General features: G+C 41.6%; 1 protein-coding gene across 2 annotated transcripts in view; it reads right to left on the reverse strand.

The window, feature by feature from the left end:
• The window catches only part of kcnab1b (potassium voltage-gated channel subfamily A regulatory beta subunit 1b), a 60,288-nt gene that overhangs the window by 8,733 nt on the left and 32,207 nt on the right, over positions 1 to 19,348 (reverse strand). For both annotated transcript variants that reach the window (XM_086084887.1, XM_086084878.1), the window contains exons 5-9: positions 18,739 to 18,818; positions 18,430 to 18,474; positions 16,909 to 16,953; positions 13,907 to 13,950; positions 8,031 to 8,117 (exon numbers count right to left, since the gene is read on the reverse strand). In XM_086084887.1, coding sequence (XP_085941013.1) covers positions 8,031 to 8,117; positions 13,907 to 13,950; positions 16,909 to 16,953; positions 18,430 to 18,474; positions 18,739 to 18,818 — 301 coding nt within the window. The remainder of the gene's footprint in view (positions 1 to 8,030; positions 8,118 to 13,906; positions 13,951 to 16,908; positions 16,954 to 18,429; positions 18,475 to 18,738; positions 18,819 to 19,348) is intronic.

Genomic DNA, 19,348 nt, shown 5'->3' on the forward strand with positions numbered 1-19,348 from the left:
GGTAACTCATTTTGAGTTTGCCAAAACAAAACAGTCATGTTTTAAAAAATGCAACACAGAAAAGAAAGCCCACACTGGCGACTGCCATGTCGCCATGATGCATCTTCTGTAAACACAAGGTTGTGCGCATTATGACGTCGCAAGTATGCAGCACCACAATAGGAGAGGGGAGGGGTTGAGGAGTTAGGCACAACTTGAGCCACAACCACAATAGATGGACCAACGTGGCATGTCTATTATTATCGGCGGATTATCTGGTTTATCTTTATGACGTCAAATTGGTCGATAATTGCTGATTATTATCGGCCACCGATATTATTGTGAATCCCTAATAAAAATGTACACAATTTTTTTTTTTTAAGTTTTCATACTCTTGTTAATTTTTTAAATTAATAGAAATATGTCTGCATATTTTAGTCATTGATACTGTAAGTTCATTATTATTCATAAAACTGAGTTAAAATTAAAAATATGTACTGTACTGTAAAAAAACAAGAGTGACATTGATTTGTGTTGACGTTATTTTTCTGCCACTAGATGGCATAATTGCATTTGTGAGATGTTGGTGACAGCTCAGTGCATTTTTCTTTTCATTTTAAGAGCTATCTAATCTTTAACATGAAGTAACTTGTGAAATTCTGCACATTTTTAAAATTGTAAAATAAAACTTGACCCCAGTTTCCACAAATATATGCATTATTATTAAATGTATCACTGCTAAATTTTGACGTGGACGTGTCTGCTGCGTAGCGACTTGAATTCCCCCAGTACAGGCTCTCCAAGTAAGGGGCGGTCATTAATCGCACGTTAACAAATTAAGTGCCGACTTTAAATTCACTGAAAATTAACACACTAATTTTGACACCTCTAATGTATATACAGTACATACATATATATATAAATTACACTGACACAAAGAAAAGTAGTCAGTGTACAGCTTATAATGTTTATGAATTGCTCCCTCAAAATAAATCAAAATACAGCCATTAATAGCTAAACCCCTGGCAACAAATGGGATTACACCCCTAAGTGAAAATGTCCAAAATGAGCGCAATTGGTCGTTTTTCCTCTCCGGGTCATGTGACTCGTTATACAAGGTCTTAGGTGCGAATATGGAGCAGGTGTGTTAAATGGATACTTGACTCATTAAGTCATTTTCAAAAGCAAGAAGATAATATTTTGTCTATAATTAATGTGTTCATACTTTTATAAATCACAAATTTTGCCACTTGCTGTCGACTGAAGATGAAACAGGTAACGACCAATCATGGCTCAGTTTGCTGACCAAATCCAGAAAACAGGTGAGCCTTGATTGGTTGTTACCTATTTCATCAGCACAGATGATGTCATCTTTAGTGGACAGCAAGTGGAAAAAAAATTGTTTTTAAAGGAATTAATTGTACATGAAAAATAATGAGGTTATCAAATAAAATAAACAATAAACAACAACAACCAAAATATTAACATTTTACTGCTGAAAATGGCTCAATGAGTCAAGTAACCATTTAAATTTGGTATTACATCTCTCATGCTTTCTCTCATTCTGGTTACTAAAAGTTCAACATTTGAAGGAAATGCCACATTTTCCTTACTGATTTTTTTTTTTCATATTATAAAATGACATGTGAGCCGTTCCATATCAAATCGAATCAGATTCTTACTGAATCAAACCCAATTGAATTGTTTCTTTGTCCTTAAATTGTATCGTACCCCATCAAGATATGTATTGAATTGCCTGTGAAAGTAAACATACACAACCTTTAAAAGCGATTAATATTCTTATTATATTCTATGTATATATAAGATTATTTCCAAGAATTGTTCTTCATAATAATTCCTAATTAAAAAAAGACTGCCACGTGACGTCGTAACTGAAGAGAAACAATTCATGCTGACGGAGGTAAAAATCCTGGACCGTTCCAAAGATGTGGGATTAGTCATGACGCAAAATAGTCTAGTCCCTGACGAAATCTTGAAGCGTCTCAGGGCAGCGCGGATTGAGTTAGGAATGCAAAGAATTTATAATGGATTTATTCATTGCTTTGCCACAAGCCCGTCTCCTCGTCTGCCTCTGTCTGGCCCGTTCTGACAAGTTAACGGTAGTGATTTCAATGTGCTGCACTTGGATCTGTCAAATGAAAATGACCTGAAGTGGGTGAGCTGGACTGCAGGTCACAAAGTCTATCAATTGAAACAATAGAATGAAGTTGACATTTTTTTTTTTTTTTTTTTAAGAGCTCAGTATTGTTCATTCGGAAATGTCATCATCATTGCTCTTTTATTTTAATTTTATTTATTTTTTTATTATTTTTATTATTATTATTATTTTTTGTGTATGTATGTGCGTGCGTGCGTGCGTGCGTGCGTGCGTGTGTGTATTTGTTAGCTCACCAGAAAACCTATTAGAAAAAATCTCATACCGTTCACCTAAACCGAACAATAGGAGACCCGAGGGGACCAAAGAAAACCAAGGAAGGTGAAATCCAGCACCGACCAGACACCCCCCACCAGAACTCCTCCCCAGCCCAAGAAACATCCAGACCCCAACAAATCCAAAAAACATAAAATCAGGGAGGCCTCAAGAGACCAAAGGAGAGACCGAGAAAAGGAAGGAAGGACAGACGAAGCCGCGTGAGATCCGCAGACACCAGCCTCCACCGATTCAATAACCTGAGGAGGAAACAGATTGTGTCTGAGTTTCGATAGATGCTGGTGTGGTGGATCTGGCATGCATGAAAATCTCCACCAAAGAGGGGAGCCGTCGACCCCCGCCGGAACAGAGCAAGCGCAACACCTCAGGGCCCCCCAGGCCGCGGCAGCGCCAAAGGACGACCCCCGGGCCCCGCCAGGGCCACCGGCCGGAGAGCAAACCCAGGAGCAGGAGCGCCCCCCGCCCCAACACGGCCCGCGCCCCCGGCCCAACGCAGCAGAACGGGGCACTGCAGGCCCACCAGGCACCCCACCGGCCCCCAACCCCCGCACCCCCCACGACCCCCCGCCCCCATCCACCCCCGCCACCCACCCCAACCCAGCCCCAGCCGCCCCCACGTCCCCAATCCCCCAGACACCCCCCACCCCCAGCACCCCCCCACCCCGCAACCCCCACCACCGCCCCCCCCAACAAAGCCGCCCCCCCCCGACCCCACCCCGACCAACCGGCAGCCCCCCAACCCCCGACCCCCAGCCCCCGGGGACCACCCGCACCCAGGCACCGGCGCCGAAGAGGGGCTGGACAGCGGAGCGGAGAGGGCAGCCGCGCCCACCCCACCCCCCGCCGTATGGAAGGACGGAACACCGGGGGCAGAAGGGGGAGATGGGGGCACCGGAGGGCGGCCGACACCCCCGAATCCCAGGCCCAGCGGGGGAAGGCCCCGGTCGTCACCCCAGCGTTCTTTGTGAAAATTAACCCCTGTTACTGAGTCCGCCAGCTCGCCGACTGGCGAACTCTACCCCTAAACCGTGAATGTGACCCCACCCAGTGTATATACAAGTGTGTGTGTGTGGTGCATTAAAATTAGGAGCAGGTGAACCGGAGCCGATGGAAATGATATTCCCACGCTCCGATCCACCCGCCACCCAAGCATGTTACTGAGTGTATGTGGTGCATTAAAAAAAATAGATAGGGCGGGGACACGGACAGGGGACCGCAGCACTGCTCTATACTGCGGCCCCCAACCGATGGCACCCCCACAAGCCCCCCCCCCCACACACACACACACAAGTTGTGTGGTGTATTAAAATTGGAGGGGAGTTGTAGGGTGAAGACGGTGTTTCCACCCTACCCCACCCCCCAAAGTGTGTTATGTGCCCTATATGTCTATAAAAGTGTATTGTGCAAACCTGAATGAATGAAGAATGAAGTTGACATTGATGCATGCGTTTTGTTTCATAAAGAAGAATATGTCGCGCTGAGCCTGTCGAGCGTGTTGGATCACAGCCGTGATCGTCTTTGTTGTCTTAAAAGCTCGATTAACCGTCAAGAACGGGAAAAAAAGAAGAAGAAGAAGAACGGCACAGAGAGAAAAAAGAACGGCAGTGATTTAAACAAAGGAAGACTTCGCCCCCCATTACATCACTTTTTGGTGCCATGAGGGACACGAGTCAGGGACACTCAAAGTCACAGGACCAAACACAAACACAAACAGCACCTGTTAGATGGATTTGCATTTTTTGGTCGCATCCTATTTGAAATCATGTCATGGAGGCGAAATTTACATAACATAATACTGTACAATTTATACGCACATGGTGCAAAGCAGAGGTGGCAAATCCAGGTCCAGTAAGTACAAAGCCTGCCACATTTTGACTTTAGCCCTTTGTGCTAGCTAGCTACCAGGGGAGCTAGCTAGGGAGCTCGCTAGCTAGCACAGACGGCTAAGGCCAAAATGTGGCAGGGTTTGTACTGCGCACCACTTATTTGCACCAGAGGTGGCAAAACCAGGTCCAGAAAGTACAAAGCCTGCTACATTTTGGCTTTAGCCCTTTGTGCTAGCTAGCTACCAGGGGAGCTAGCTAGGGAGCTCGCTAGCTAGCATGAAGGGCTAAAGCCAAAATGTGGCAGGCTTTGTACTTAGCCTGCCACATTTTGGCTTTAGCCCTTTGTGCTAGCTAGCTACCAGGGGGAGCTAGCTAGGGAGCTCGCTAGCTAGCATGAAGGGCTAAAGCCAAAATGTGGCAAGCTTTGTACATTCTGGACCTGGTTTTGCCACCTCTGGTGCAAATAAGTGGTGCGTAGGTATGCATCAAGGTTTTTTTTTTTTGCGCAAAAAAATGAAAATAGACTAAATAGAAAAACAAACATGGCTCAGGGTGTAGAGACGGTCGTCCAGTAACCAAAAGGTTGGCTGTTCGATCCCGCTCTCCCCATCTAATGTGTCGTGTCCATGGGCAAGGCACTTCACACACATTGCCTCCAGTGCTACTCACACTGGTGAGGCCGTAGGCGCACACTGGCAGCCACGCTTCCGTCAGCAACGCTTCCGTCAGCTTGCCCCAGGTCAGCTGTGGCTACTTAACTCATTCACTGCCATTGACGGCTATAAACGTTTAAAAAAAAATCATTTTAACTATTTCTATTAGTTGAACTTTTTTTTTCTTCCATTTTTGTTAACAAGAGTATGAAAACCTAGAAAAAAAAATATTGTACATTTAGAACAGATATAAAATTTGTGATTAATCCTGAGTTAACTAGTAAAGTCATGCGATTAATTACGATTAAAATTTTGCGATAACTTACATTCATGTTTCTGTATTTGGCAATTTGTAACTAATGGTTGTGTTTTTATAGTCAGGAACCCAGCTGCTGCCAACAGGATCGAGCAGATTCACCTCCAATGGGCACTGATGGTTAATATTCGGATTCACTGCATGCCAGTGGGTTAATTCTATAGATGCTGTCCCCCCCTGGCTGGGCGTGGGCGGGTCTGCCCCTCTGTTGGCTGCTGGGTGGGGGCTGCGTCTTGGCTGTTCCCTGGGTCTCTTGGGGGGTGCTGCGTTGCGGGGCCCTCCCTGGTGTCCGGGGCGGCGCCGCTCCGGCGCGGTCCGTCGCTCTGGGCCCGGCGACGCGGTTCGGGGCCGCTGGGGTGCCCCGTGGTTCCCTCTCCCCTCCCCCTTCCTCCCCCTTGCTGCCTCTCCCTCCTCGCCTCTCCCCGCCCGTCCTCTGCATCCCTGTCCCTTCTCCCTCGTCACCCTTCCTCCTCCTCTCCCCCTCTCTCTGCGGCCCTGCCACTGCCCCTTGCCCTTCTTGTCGTCTCCTTCCCCCCTCCACCTTCCTTCCCCTCCCCTGGGCCGGGGGCTCCATCCGTGGCCCGGGTCTCAGCGCTCCGGGGGCTGGGGGGTTGGTTGGGTTTGGTGTTGTGCCCGCCCCGCTCCGGTGGACCTCCTGGCACCTCGGGCGGGCCCCAGTATCCGGGGGGCGAGCCCTATCGCCCCGACGGACTGGTCCCATATGCCCGCCGGGGTCCCGGTGGGGTGGGTGGGGGTTTGTTGGGCGGGTGCGCCTCCTGCCCCCGCCTGGCTGGGGCTAGGTTGGGGTGGATGGGGGCGGGGGGGGGGTCGTGGGGGGAGCGGGGGCTGTGGACCGGTGGGGTGCCTGGCGGGCCTGCAGTGCCCCGTCCTGCTGCGTTGGGATGGGGGCGTGGGCCGTGTTGGGGTGGGGGGCGCTCCTGCTCCTGGGTTTTCTCTCCGGCCGGTGGCCCTGGCGGGACCTGGGGGTCGTCCTTTGGCGCTGCCGCGGCCTGGGGGGCCCTGAGGTGTTGCGCTTGCTCTGTCCTGGCAGGGGTCGACGGCTCCCCTCTTTGGTGGAGATTTTCATGCATGCCAGATCCACCACACCAGCATCTATCGAAACTCAGACACAATCTGCTTCTTCCTCTGGTCGTTGAATCGGTGGAGGCTGGTGTCTGTGGATCTCACTCTGCTTCGTCTGTCCTTCCTTCCTTTCCTCAGTCTCTCCTTTGGTCTCTTGAGGTCTCCCTGATTTGTTGGAATTTAGATGTTTCTGGGGTTGGTGGCCCGGTGGGTGGTGGGTGGTGTCTGGTCGGTGCTGGATTTCACTTTCCTTTCTTTTCTTTGGTCCTTCCTTGGGTCTCCTGATGGCGGTGTTCGGTTTAGGTGAACGGTATGTTTTTTTAAAATAGTTTTTTGGTGAACTAACGAATACACACACACACACGCACACGCACGCATGCACGCACATACTCACCCACATACAAAATAAATAAAAAAAATAATAAAAAAAAAATAAAATAAAAAAGAGTTTTACAAATGCACTTATGCCATCTAGTGGCAGAAAAATGACCTCAACACAAATCAATATCATACTCATGTTTTACAGTACAATCCAATTTTTTAATTTTAACTCAATTTTAGGAATTATTTCGAAATTACTTTATCAATGACAAAAATATTCAGCCATATTTTTATAGTTTAACATTTTTTCCCCATTTTTATGTTAACAAGATATTGTTAAAAATATTTTATTGTACATTTAGACCAGATATAAAATTTGAAATCGATCCTGAATTAACTACTGAAGTCATGCGATTAATTACGAAAAGAAAAAAAATGTAATCGTCTGACACCCCTACTTTAAATAAAAGAAAACTTTATTGATCAGTTTCTAAGAGCTGTTCGAGGACCTCTACTAACAAAGATCCTCCCTTCATTCCAACATTGCCTCGTCACCAAGATGCAAAACGATGGCGCCAAAAGAATAATTTTATATTAGACAGGGCTTTGGCGAGTTGAGGTCAAAATCACCTCTGCTCCTCCATTTTGTCTCTTCATTTGCTTCAAGATGTGAGTATACAATAATCGACCACATTCATAACAATCCATTAAATGATTTTTATACGTATACCAACTGATAATCTGTTAGATCTCACTGGTGTCATTAAATTGTGTTATTGATATATTCCAGGGAAATGTACATTACGTGTGTTGTAACACTTGAGATATGCACAAATTAAACAAATAAGAAATGGAAATATCAGCAACGTTACAGTTTCATTGCACCATAACTATCCTGAAAGATCATCTTATCTGGACAGCGAAGGTTTAATTCAATGAGTTTAACTCTCAGGGTCACAAAGGAATAACACATGAGGAAGGAATTCAATGTGGTTGAATGGTGAAGGCAGCACCGAGTGTAGGAGGAAAAGAGCACTACGTATGTAGAGAGTCCGACCCAAAAATACACCAGGACCACCCCCCCAAGGGCACCAGATAATCCTGCTTCTGAAGAAAGAGACCCTGTGGAAAGTGGTGATCCCGCAGAGACAGAAAGAGAGTGACACCCGCAGGCAAAAATAGAGGACGAGAGTCAAGGCGAAATTGTCCGATTAGTGGAGATGCGTGCATGTGTGACAGAGATAGATACGCACCACTCTAACACTAATCCTCTCAGGCCGCAGATCTGGTGGGGACCTTCCACTATTTTCTCACCTTCTCAGGTTGCAGGACAATGCGCATTGTCCCTGACCCTCAAGCACCCGCCTAAACCTAAACACCCCTGCCCAGCAACTACTTACCCTCCATGGGGGTGTTGTTGTCCGGTCGGTTGGCGAAAACCACATCGACGTACTCTAGCTGCATCCTCTGGAGAGAGCCTTTTAAACCTGCAGTGGGAGTACAGATATTATGAAGATACTTTGTAAATTGCCATTTGAGCATTCAATCAATATCCTTGATATCCATGTGCTAGAGCACAGTTTTGCCTCAAGAAAGTCTCAAGTTATTGTGTAAAATATATACATTTTTAAAGCAAGTCGAAATTTCAAGCATTTCATAGTTTACGCAAGTCGTACATTCTACTACTAATCATACAATCTTGCTCAGTCAAAATATATATTGGAATGATTTCTAGTGAATGGGATATCAGTCGGGAGTTTGTAATGTCCTCCATAGGGTCACGGGACAGCTGGAGCGAATGAAACTGACTTTAGATAAGCGACAGGGTACACATGTCAGTCGCTGGGTGCTTATAGACCCCCCACCCAAAAAAAAAGAAAAGAAAAAGCATTCACTGTCACACATAAGACAATTTTCATTGAGTCTTCAGTGTACCTAAAATTCATGTTCTTTCAAATGTGGAAGGAAGTCTGAGATACTGGAGATAAAAAAATCTTATTTTTTCTTTCCATTTTTGTTTTTGTGGCTACAATGGCTAAGAGCAACAAAATGGCTGCCACACATCACTCTTCAACAAATCCAAGATAATGTTTGTATATTAATACAATACTATCTTTAAATGGATGTTTGCAACCAGCTGTGAGAACTTGCATGTCTGCAATTGGGGAAATAAATACTATAGGCTAGACTTGCTACCGAGGTAGATGGCTAACTAGCATGGCTAACATTGAGCATCGTTAGCATTGCTAGCCTTGGCTAACCTTTCACAAAGTAAAAACAGCTGGGAAGTAGCTACTAAGTTTCTGAGAAATAATTACTTTTACTGTTGAGCTATATGTTAGTTTTGTTGTTGTTGTTTTTTTTGGGAGATTTTTATTTTTTATTTTATTTTTACTTTTACGAATGTATCGAAATTCTATTTGGATGCAACCGTGTGTTCTTATGGAAATGACAAAATCTGGGTTACACTAAACTTTAAAACAAAAGAAAAGAAACGTACTAATAAAAATGTATTTGTTCATTTAAAAAAGGGGTCACCAATCCTATCTTCCTTATCCCCAAATGAAAAAAAAAACAGCAGTATGAGGAAATGATTTCGTGAAATCATTTTGGCTCAACATTTCAAATTTTGCAGAAAGTGCAGCGGAAATGGTGAACTACAGAAGACGTCAGGAGACTATTGTGTGTCCCATTTCACATGCGAACAAGTACAGAGGGAAGATGAAAAGCTGTCACAAATGAGGGCAGCAAATTAATAGATAGTCAAGGCGAACACCATACTGTTTGTGTGTGCGAGGCCGATTAGTGCCGGAGGCTTCCTCAGCAGCCGCTAATCCCAATGGAGATTTCAGCCTTCCCCGTCGCTCTTCATTGTACATTCCCAAAATCCCTGAAACACCCAAAACATGGATCCTAATCTGAGCCTGCACCGTCGTGGCGAGCAGCATCCCCCCCTGTCTTGTAGATTATTTTAAGTGGCTCTGAAGGGAAGTCTATTTTTGGACCATGAGAGATGTTGAACAACAAAGATATTCTTCTAGTGTTTGCATTCCACGAAAGATAACCTAGCCAAGGAATCACTCTGTCCTGTGGGCTACATTTCAAAGGGAAGACGTCGAGACACTCATGCGGTACTCTTTAAAAGTGTTTTAGGGACGAGTCAGAGGTCAAAACACAATTTGGTGCTTAATTTATAAACCAAAGATCACCCAAGGCCATGCATGACCTTTGGGAATAGTGATTCATAGTGTTTACAAAAACAAAACAGGAGCAGAAATGAGCTTCTTCGTGAGTTACATCTGAATGAGGTGCTGAAAAGAAAATAGGCAGCTCGATGTCATTACTTGTTCTCATGAGACAAAGCAGACCGAGAAGACTTTTCATGGGATTTGCAAACGACCTCTTTAAATTCTTATGCTCGATCTCGCCAAATTACTATAAGCGGTCCTTGGGGCTTCCCACATCCATTCAATATAAATGGACATTTCAACCAGAGACAATTATTGTATCTTATCATTGTATTTAAAAAAACTAACAAACATTTTATGATTGTAGTTTAAATACACTGTAAAGTTGATTCAGATATTTGTTTCTAAATAGTAATAAAAAATAACGCTAGAACTTGTAGTAACCAGTAGTAGTAGTGCTATAGTTTTTCAATATTTCACATTTTCCAAATTTTTTGGGATGTGGCTAAATGGTAATAAGTGACACTAGCTAGCTAGCTAGCTATGCCTATATAACGAAAATGCATCTTCCCTTTGCATAGTCCCATGCAAATAGTCTAAAGCACGTCATTATGGCCGTGAGTGGGCAAACGTCGGATACATTCTAGTTACAGAAGGTTTTAAGTGGATATATTTTTGAGGCTCAAAACAGAGACGTATGCGTAGGCATATGGAAGATGCTAGCTAAAGTAGCATCTATTTTTTTCCAGCTTCTAACAGTGGTATTTGATTGACACTTCCCTGGTGAGCATTCAGCGGACACACCCAAAGCAAACTGAGAGAGAAAAACAGCTTGATTTTCATACCTAATTTTATATACAGTTGTGCTAAGCTAGCTAGCGCAACTGTAATTGTACAAAAGCTAAAGGTCGCTTAATGACTTAAAAATGCAATGAATTGTCACCAAAATTCACATACATATCTTTACTTGTGTCAAATTCAACCTCTGAAAATATTAAAACAATTGCCGCAGTATTTTGGATTTTATGGGCATTAAACTTTTTGTTCACCTTACAGTGTGCTTATAAGTTTAAACTTCCAAGCATAACTGTTCGTTTCAAAAAATAAATAAATAAATAAATAAATAAATTGGCAGGGTTGTAAACGACACTGAGTCTTCTTCTGTGGTGTGTTAAACTGTAGACATAATTTTATTTTCACTTTACAGGGTATTTAAAACAAAATTTTTGCCCATAGAAAACGGAAATGGAAATAAAGCGTTCCAGGACTCAACCTTAACTGGACAGATCAATTATTTTCAGGTAACATTTTAATGTTTTTAAAATTTAATGTTATTCAAATGTTATTCAAGTGTATAAAAAGTGGATGGACATAATGACATAAAAAAAAGAAGAAGCCAAATTGAGCACTTAGAGACCACTGATCACAACCGCATCCCTCGACCACGATCGATGTATTTTTCCCATAAAACCGAATTGTAGGAACATTCAAAATTAGAGGTTCCACACTAATACGATTATATACCATTACTATATAAGCCAATTATGCTCTTAATGTCATGCTTTATCTTTGCTGATTGGCTGGGAGACACCCATGATTCTAGTGTCACAGTTAAAGTATATTAGTTCCTAGCTGGCAACGTGTCTGGCATACTTATGAGTGATATGTTGTTTAATGATACGTAAATATCAGACACATACTGCAGTTCATGCCACTGGTGCGTCACCTCGCCATTTCTACCAATCATCCTCAACTCCGTGCCGCGTTAACGTCCTCCATCCTTGTGCTTCGTATACTCACAGAAAACACTCACTTGTTTGAAGCAGAAAGTTGGAGTAGCTGCTGTGAATGCTAATTACGAGAGTGAGAGCTGAGTCACTGCGAGAGGTGCAATGCGCAGTGGAGCCGAAAGCATTCATGTAGGAGGCTTGCCAATGTGTGTGAATGGGGCCACAAGTTTTCCAGTAAAGTGAAATAAAGCGTTGTAAACATTGTATGAGTGTCCCCTTGAGTGTCCGGGAAACAAAATACAGTAATTTCTACACTACAAGCCGCTACTTTTTTCACTTGCATTTGACCTTGCGGCTAATACAAAGGTGCGGCTTATCCATCAGATCACAAGGGGGCGCACTATAAAGGAAGCGCAAGAACGTTAGGCAGAGCAAAACAAAACAAGTGAGCCCAAATACAGTAGGAGAGACAGAACGAGAGTGAGACAATTTGCGCCCTCATTATGGAGAAGAAAGTAGCAGGAACCTGGTGCGGTAACATTAAAATAACTGCGGCTTACAGTCGGGTGTAACAAACTCGAGTATTCCACAAATTTAGCTAGCGCGGCTTATAGTCAAGTGCGCCTTGTAGTCCAGAAATTACTGTAGTCAATCACAATCTGAAGTTGTGTAAGATGTATTGAGTAGAAAATGTCCAAACTTAGCCAGACACTTCATTTTACACCTGCACACAACTAATGAGGGCCAATAAAAGAAATGTATCAACAGATTTGCCTTTAAAGTTAACAATATTAACTCATTTGCTCTCATAAATGTATAAAAACATTATATTTTAAATATTGCCATGGTCCCAAAAACATATTTGTTTTTTTATGCTAAGGCATAGAGAAGGCTTTGATGCAGCCTATGACCTGAAGAGGTTGCTTAAAACAATAGTAGTTATTACAAAAACGGCCAGCAGGTGGCAACAGAGTATAAAAGATCAACCAGGGCCATGTTGCAAACATTTCTTTCCCCCACTGTTTCAACAGGTTTTTGAATAATGACGAAACTTATTCTATACTATATTCTAATGCTAATTGCTGCAAAACGGAAACAGATACAAATGTACTTTTTTTCCTGATGAAAGAAGAGACTTTAATCTTTTGTTTTGTTAGGTTCAATGTTTTTATAACAATAGAACACAATATTCTTTGGGCCTTGCAAAAATGTGTCAAAATCCAGTAAAGGGGGTTGCTTCAGTGAAAATGGCTGGGAGTGAATGAGTTAAGTGATTTATTTAACAATATTTGTACTACTGTAGCTATTGTTAGCAGCAAAGACTGTTTCAAATTGTTTAGCTACTAGCTAAATTATTAGAAATGCAACAGGTGTCCTGTGATGGTACAATGCTGTCTATCGACACTGTGGAACAACTATTCACACTCACATTCACACCAAAGGACCCTTGGACAAAGACGGACACTAAATTGCGTGTTCACCAGCTCAAACTGATAGCCCCTACATTGACAACAGGGGTGGAGCCTGTCATATTTCAAGAGTTTGCGCTTTTTCTAATGGTTTTCCCCATGGAAAATTTGGCAAATGAAGTTTGAAGTGATGGCATTGGAAGTGTGAGTGGAAGAGGCAAACAAAAATATTACTGGGTAACAGAAAATACATCGATCGCGACAAGACTTTGGGGGAAACACACTACCGCATAAAAGCTGTGCTTTGTTTGATTTAACTCGCCCTGAGTGCATGGAAATTGAATTTTCCATCTGAAGAATGTGTTTAAAACTTGTGATAGCACTAACCCTAACACCAATTGTCCCAATGCGTAGACATCAAATGACCCAGACGCAACAAAAAGCAGAGTTGAAAGGCATGACTCCTTCTTGTGATTGGTTCTCAGCCCTTAGATCATTTAGAAGCTCCAAAACGGTTGCTATAATTTTTTTTTGTGACATTTCAACGTCAATTAATTACTATCAATAATTTTTCGAAAACATTTATAAACACCTCATATGAGTACCCTTATTATAAAATGATCTTTTATATTCAGGAAGAATTGCACTTCCCTCACAAATTGAATGACAGATGCCACTAAATTCCCCTAACTAATTAACAACCAATTTATAAACCATTTCTTGACCTTTCAAATGGGTACCCCAGTATTCAGACAATTGTATGCAGTCATTGTTTCTTATGAATGCCTTGGAACAGACAGGACATCAATAAGGTCAGACGAGTACAAGTTTATAGAAAGAAAGACGAGGCGAGGCAGGCCGATAAAAGACGAAGATTAGGGAAGGGCAGCGGGGATGGGAGTAATGGGGTGACGTGAAGGACAAAGCAGGAGGAGAGAACATCTGTTACCTTCAATGATGTGTTTTCTGTTGAGGCCGCGCTCCGTCTCAGCCCTGGAAAATGAAGGGGAAAATACGTGTGAACACGTACACATGTGCACACATACAGGAGATATAAGAAGTCTACACAGCCCTATTTAAATGCCAGGTTTTTCTGAGGGGTTCGGGGGGAGACTTTAATTAATTCAACATGTTCACGTTTGGAAGATTTAGTTATGGTCCACTGAAACCAAAGTTGAACTTTTTGGCCATAATTACAAAAAGTATGTTTGGTGCCGTTGGTGACTTTGAAATAGGAGTCAGTGTTAGCACAGAACCTTCAGGCTTTTGCTGGTAAGGAAAGAAAATGTCAGGAAAAGTCTACTAGAACAACTGAACTTTAGGGTTATTTGGACTTCAGTGGTGACAGGTCACATTTAACATGGGTTTGAACACGATTGGTTAATTTTGAATACAGCAACATCCCAGTTATAAGAGGGTGTGTACACTTATGCAAACATGTCATTCTTGACAATTTTTTACTTTCCCTCTTAAAATAAATTAAGAAAATTGTCTAGATTATAGTTCACACTAATTGGTGAAACAAGTTGATGATTTATATACTGCAGGTCACAAAAACCTGCCATTTGAAAAGTTGACTTTTTGTACCCACTCTATCTGATGCCTGTTTTGGACAACAAAGTCTAGAATCTAGCTAGTGGCCAAGGATATTGGTGGAGAAATTATAGCAATTACACAAGTTCCCTCCAGGAAACAAAGCGATAATTTTTTGCAAGTTCCATCTCATTTCTGTACAAACTGCAAGACGAAGTGCAGCATCATAGGCCGCAGTGTTGATTTTACGTCAACACTGAGGACAACATTAGCATTCCAGTCAGCTTTCGCTGTTATTAAAATTCGATATGCACGCTCAATTTCCTTATGCACCTACTCTGGACTGGAGGGAGCATCTAAATGCTTCTCTATCTTATGGTTGCCATCTATTTTCCTTCTTCGCGGTCTGTTTAAGAGCTTTTTATTTTCCATAAGCGTTTAACAGTTATTTTTCCCTCAGTTCAAACTTTTATACGGATGGGGTAATAAATGTGTATTCCAAACTTATGTAGTAATGATAATTGCATGCATCCGTGGCTCATTTAACTTTTGAGTGCAAGAGTGGATTCAAAAGAATAAATATATAGAGTACAATAGCTGTTAAGTGGTTCATTGGGGAATACATTCCACATCGATGGCAGCATGAGTGGAATATGAGTAGTGCCTTGAGAAAGTGTACGAGTTTAATTCGTTAATTCGTCCTGCTCGGCATCTCACTAAGCTGCTGTAATATTAGTCGTGCTTGTTGTTGGAGTCAAAATAACTCATTCAGTAACTTTGATAGTTAAACAATAAATTCATAACATAAAACCGCAAAACCATTTAAAGATTTGAAAACAATTCAAACTCCAGCTGCCGAAGAAAAAAAGAAGAAAAAAAGAAGAAGCTGGATTTAACAACAGCACCAATTTGCCGGTCCAATTTAAATCATGCTCCAATATAAAATCCAAGTTTGAGACTGTTGGCTTTAGAAAAGGCGCCAGGGGCCCCAAGTCAGCAGGATGGGCTATACAAGGGCCACTGGGATCAAAACCATGGCTTCTGTTTTCTTTTCACTGAAATCCAAGAAATTAAGTACCAACAAGGCCTTGATTTACTGCAGACAGTAAAAAAGTAGCCTTGACTAGAAAGCGTCCTTTTTGCTCAGGGGGACATCGATACCACTGTCATCTGCATAGCAGTAGACTGAAATACCATGTTTATTTTTTATTTTTTATGAAACCCAGGGGCAACAAATACAAATAAAACAGCATGGCCTTGGGTTGAACGATTATGGAAAATAATCGAATTGCAATACGCGCGACACTACGGCAGCTGAAAAGTTATAACTCACAACGGTGAAGTGTTGTTTTAAAACCAAGATCAAACTGATTAAACATGTTAGACACTCGTCTCAAGGTCTAATGAGACAAAAAAAACTCACGTGCACTTATGGCACCGGGCTTTAGTTACAGCTGCTCCTCCCCTCTTTCCCTCCTTCCGCGATATATAATTGCAAATGCAATTCATTCAGCCCTAGCAGGGGCCCTAAAACGTATCCCTGTGGAACACCATACAAGACTGGGGAAGAGTGGGACATATGTGACTGTCATCTGTATAGTAGTGAAAGGAAAATGCAATGCTTTATTGAGATGGAACCCAGGGAAAACAGCAGGGTCCCCAAAATTGATCCCTGTGGAACACCATACGGATTGGGGAAGAGTGGGACATAGATGTGACTGTTATCCACAAAGCAGTGAAAGGAAATACAATGCTTTCTTAAGATGGAACCCAGGGGCAACAAATACAATGAAAACAGGGGCCCAACATTGAACCCTGTGGAACCCCATACAACAGTAGGGCAGTGGGACCAAGTCTAGCACAAAAATGTCTGTCCGCCAAATAAGATCTAAACCACTCCATACATTAGCCCATCTATGGCATTTCCAATGATGTGTTAGCATTAAGCTAGCAGACTTTTACAAGTACAATGAGAGTGTAAATAAACTGCCTGAAGCCTCTTTTTGTAGAATGGTTCACTAACTGCCAAACAGCTTGATGTGAAAAGTGAGTCTCTTAAAAACTCATCATCGGGGTCATTTGTATCTCAAGGCACCACTTGTGCTGTTATCTTTAATTTGATCAACACTTGTATAATGGTGATGTACCTCAGATAATGTGATAGAAGAAAGAAGGAAAATGTGCATGAATTTCCACGAGTAATGTGACTAATACAGGTTGAGCGCAGACTCCAGCAAAAACAAACAAATGGCGGAGAGAGAAAAAAGGAGCAAGGACAATTCATGTTGCCTGTGGGTTTTAAAAAAAAAACTATTCCCCGTCATGCTTGTTTTGCTTGAGGCGAATGTTCTGTAACGCGTATCTCGCGACTGGTGAATAAATACACGCACATTCACGGACACACTTACACACACTTACTTTCCTCCCCAGTAGAGTTTTGTGGTGATCACCAGACTGGATCGCCTAAGGGAAGACAAACACACTTTTGAAAACCATGACCATTCGATTTTGAAGTTGCTCTCTTAAATGTGGGTGCTGCATGTATGCACACACATTTAAAATAATAATAATAATAATAATAATAATAATAATAATATATATATATTTTTTTATTATTATTATTTTTTCAAATGCACTGATGGTTAATAACTAATTAGTCACTCTTTTTTTTATGGCATTCTTTAACATTATTGTAGTCCAATTTGACTTTTTCTCATGTTAATGTTAGTAAAGAAAAAGAGCATAATATTACTAATTCCAGGTTACGCAAAGAGATGAAGCCCATTTACGTGAAATGTATCAATTGTATGAGTACAATTGATAAGTGATTGACACAGCAACTGAATGTAACTTGTTTCAAAATTGTAATTCATCCTCTAAGATTAACTTGATATGCTCTAGCATGGCATTGGAATGAGGAATGAAGATGACGAATGGTCTTTGCGCTGTAACTTGGCAGCAAAAAAAACACTACCACTTGGATTCACCTCAACAAAAAGTGTTTTGTATTGGGTCATAACTACAGTACTGCATCTTTTAAATTTTCAGATGGCCACAAGATGCATAACCCTGGTGCAGTTTTTGGCAAGAAACATACAACAATGCACAAAGTACCCTTAGGGATTACGTTGAAGGCAAAAATTTGAAATATATCTTTTGCGACACACCTTGTACGGACTGAAAAAAAACTAAATTAGATAAATAATAAAAATGATATTTAAATGAATAAATACATTACAAATTAAATTTAATAATAAAGTAAAAATAAAAAAGTTCATAAACAAATTCACCCAATTTGCTGGTATACCGTATCAGAGTGAATCATATGAATGAGACTGAAAAAAACATACCAATAAAGTGTAAATGCTTTTATTCCGGGTTAAAAATGATCTTTTTCTATACCTATGAATAAGGTTTTCAAAAGATTTTTAAAATCATGTTTTTGAAACTCTTGTTCATGCTTCTTTAGTAATTTTAGTAAGCAATTTTATTTTTATTATTATTTCTTTACTTTGATTTTAAATCTATTTAACTCTGTAACTGGTTTAGCGGAATGCACTATGAATCAGTGATTCCATTTTCTTTTCTTTTTTTTTACAAGATACAAATGTATTATTAAAGCCTTGCTATTAAAGCCTTGGTATAATACCTCACCTTGATTTGCGATTACACCCCCCCCCCCCCCCGCAGCATTTACACGACTATTTTTGGCATTTACACAAACAACGGCGGCGCTGTCTAAAACGTTCACATCTCAAGATGTTTCCTAAAGTTTGTGTTGTCATGCAAAAAAACACCCCCGCTGTTACTGCGGCAAATTGCGATGGGGAAACAAGTCACGTAAACAAAACAACCCTTTACATTGTTTGATTGATTTCATGCTGAGCAGATGTTAACTTACAAAATGTATTGGGAATGTGTAAGCAGCGTATACAGTACCTCCAGCACTTTTTCCTGATGATGTTTCCCAGGATTATCTCCGCTCTGTAAACAAACAAAACACCACGGGGCACAACAGATATAAATGATGATGAGATGGTAGCCATTTCTGCAAAATTACAATATTTTTCCTGCTCATTATTTGCACAGGCTATCAAAGTCAGAAAAAAACATGACCGTAATGTGTAGCCCCGAGTGAAGAATACATGATTACACAACTTACTGCTGCATTTTTAACTTGATAAAAAAACAGGTTTATGGCTAAACCTTATTAAAAAAAAATTTTTTTTTAAAAAGACGGTCACTCACTTTCCGCCTGAATACACCTCTGCCGTGTCAAACAGGTTGACCCCGCTCTCGTACGCAATTGTCATCAGCTGCTCGGCCACCTGACACAGACACGAAATGGTTCCCCCTTGTGAACTTGAATGCACTTTAATAACACATCACATCTTGCAACCACCCCACTCAAAACGGGCCTTGAACTAATCATCAAGTCTGCAGGCTGCTTAGCTGATTATTAAAGTTTTGGACGTTGCAGTCTATTTTGGCCTTCAGCTAATCACAGCCATACGCGGATTAGCTACATTCAATATGATGGCAATCTTTATTTGTGCATAATTCATATTTGAAAGTCTTGGCCCATCAGTTTATTCCAGTGGGGATCAGATGAGTTGACTCCAGGTCAAATGGGTGGTTTAAAACCAATTTGAAAAGAAGTACAAGTCCTTGAATATTACGTTCTTGGTAATTGCCAAAAGAAGAGCAGCTCTCTACTTTTTAAATATTACAAAGTCAGCACGATGCTTGGGATATATAAATATGCATATATAATGTGTATATAGCTATACCTGGCCTTATTTTAAGGTATCAGTACTCGCTACGGTGGCTAATACCAGTATCGGCCTTGTGGTCGTTT

Source organism: Leptonotus elevatus, chromosome 1 (genome assembly GCF_054856555.1).
Source record: "Leptonotus elevatus isolate MCC_2025b chromosome 1, RoL_Lele_1.0, whole genome shotgun sequence".
In the NCBI taxonomy this organism is placed as follows: domain Eukaryota; kingdom Metazoa; phylum Chordata; class Actinopteri; order Syngnathiformes; family Syngnathidae; genus Leptonotus; species Leptonotus elevatus.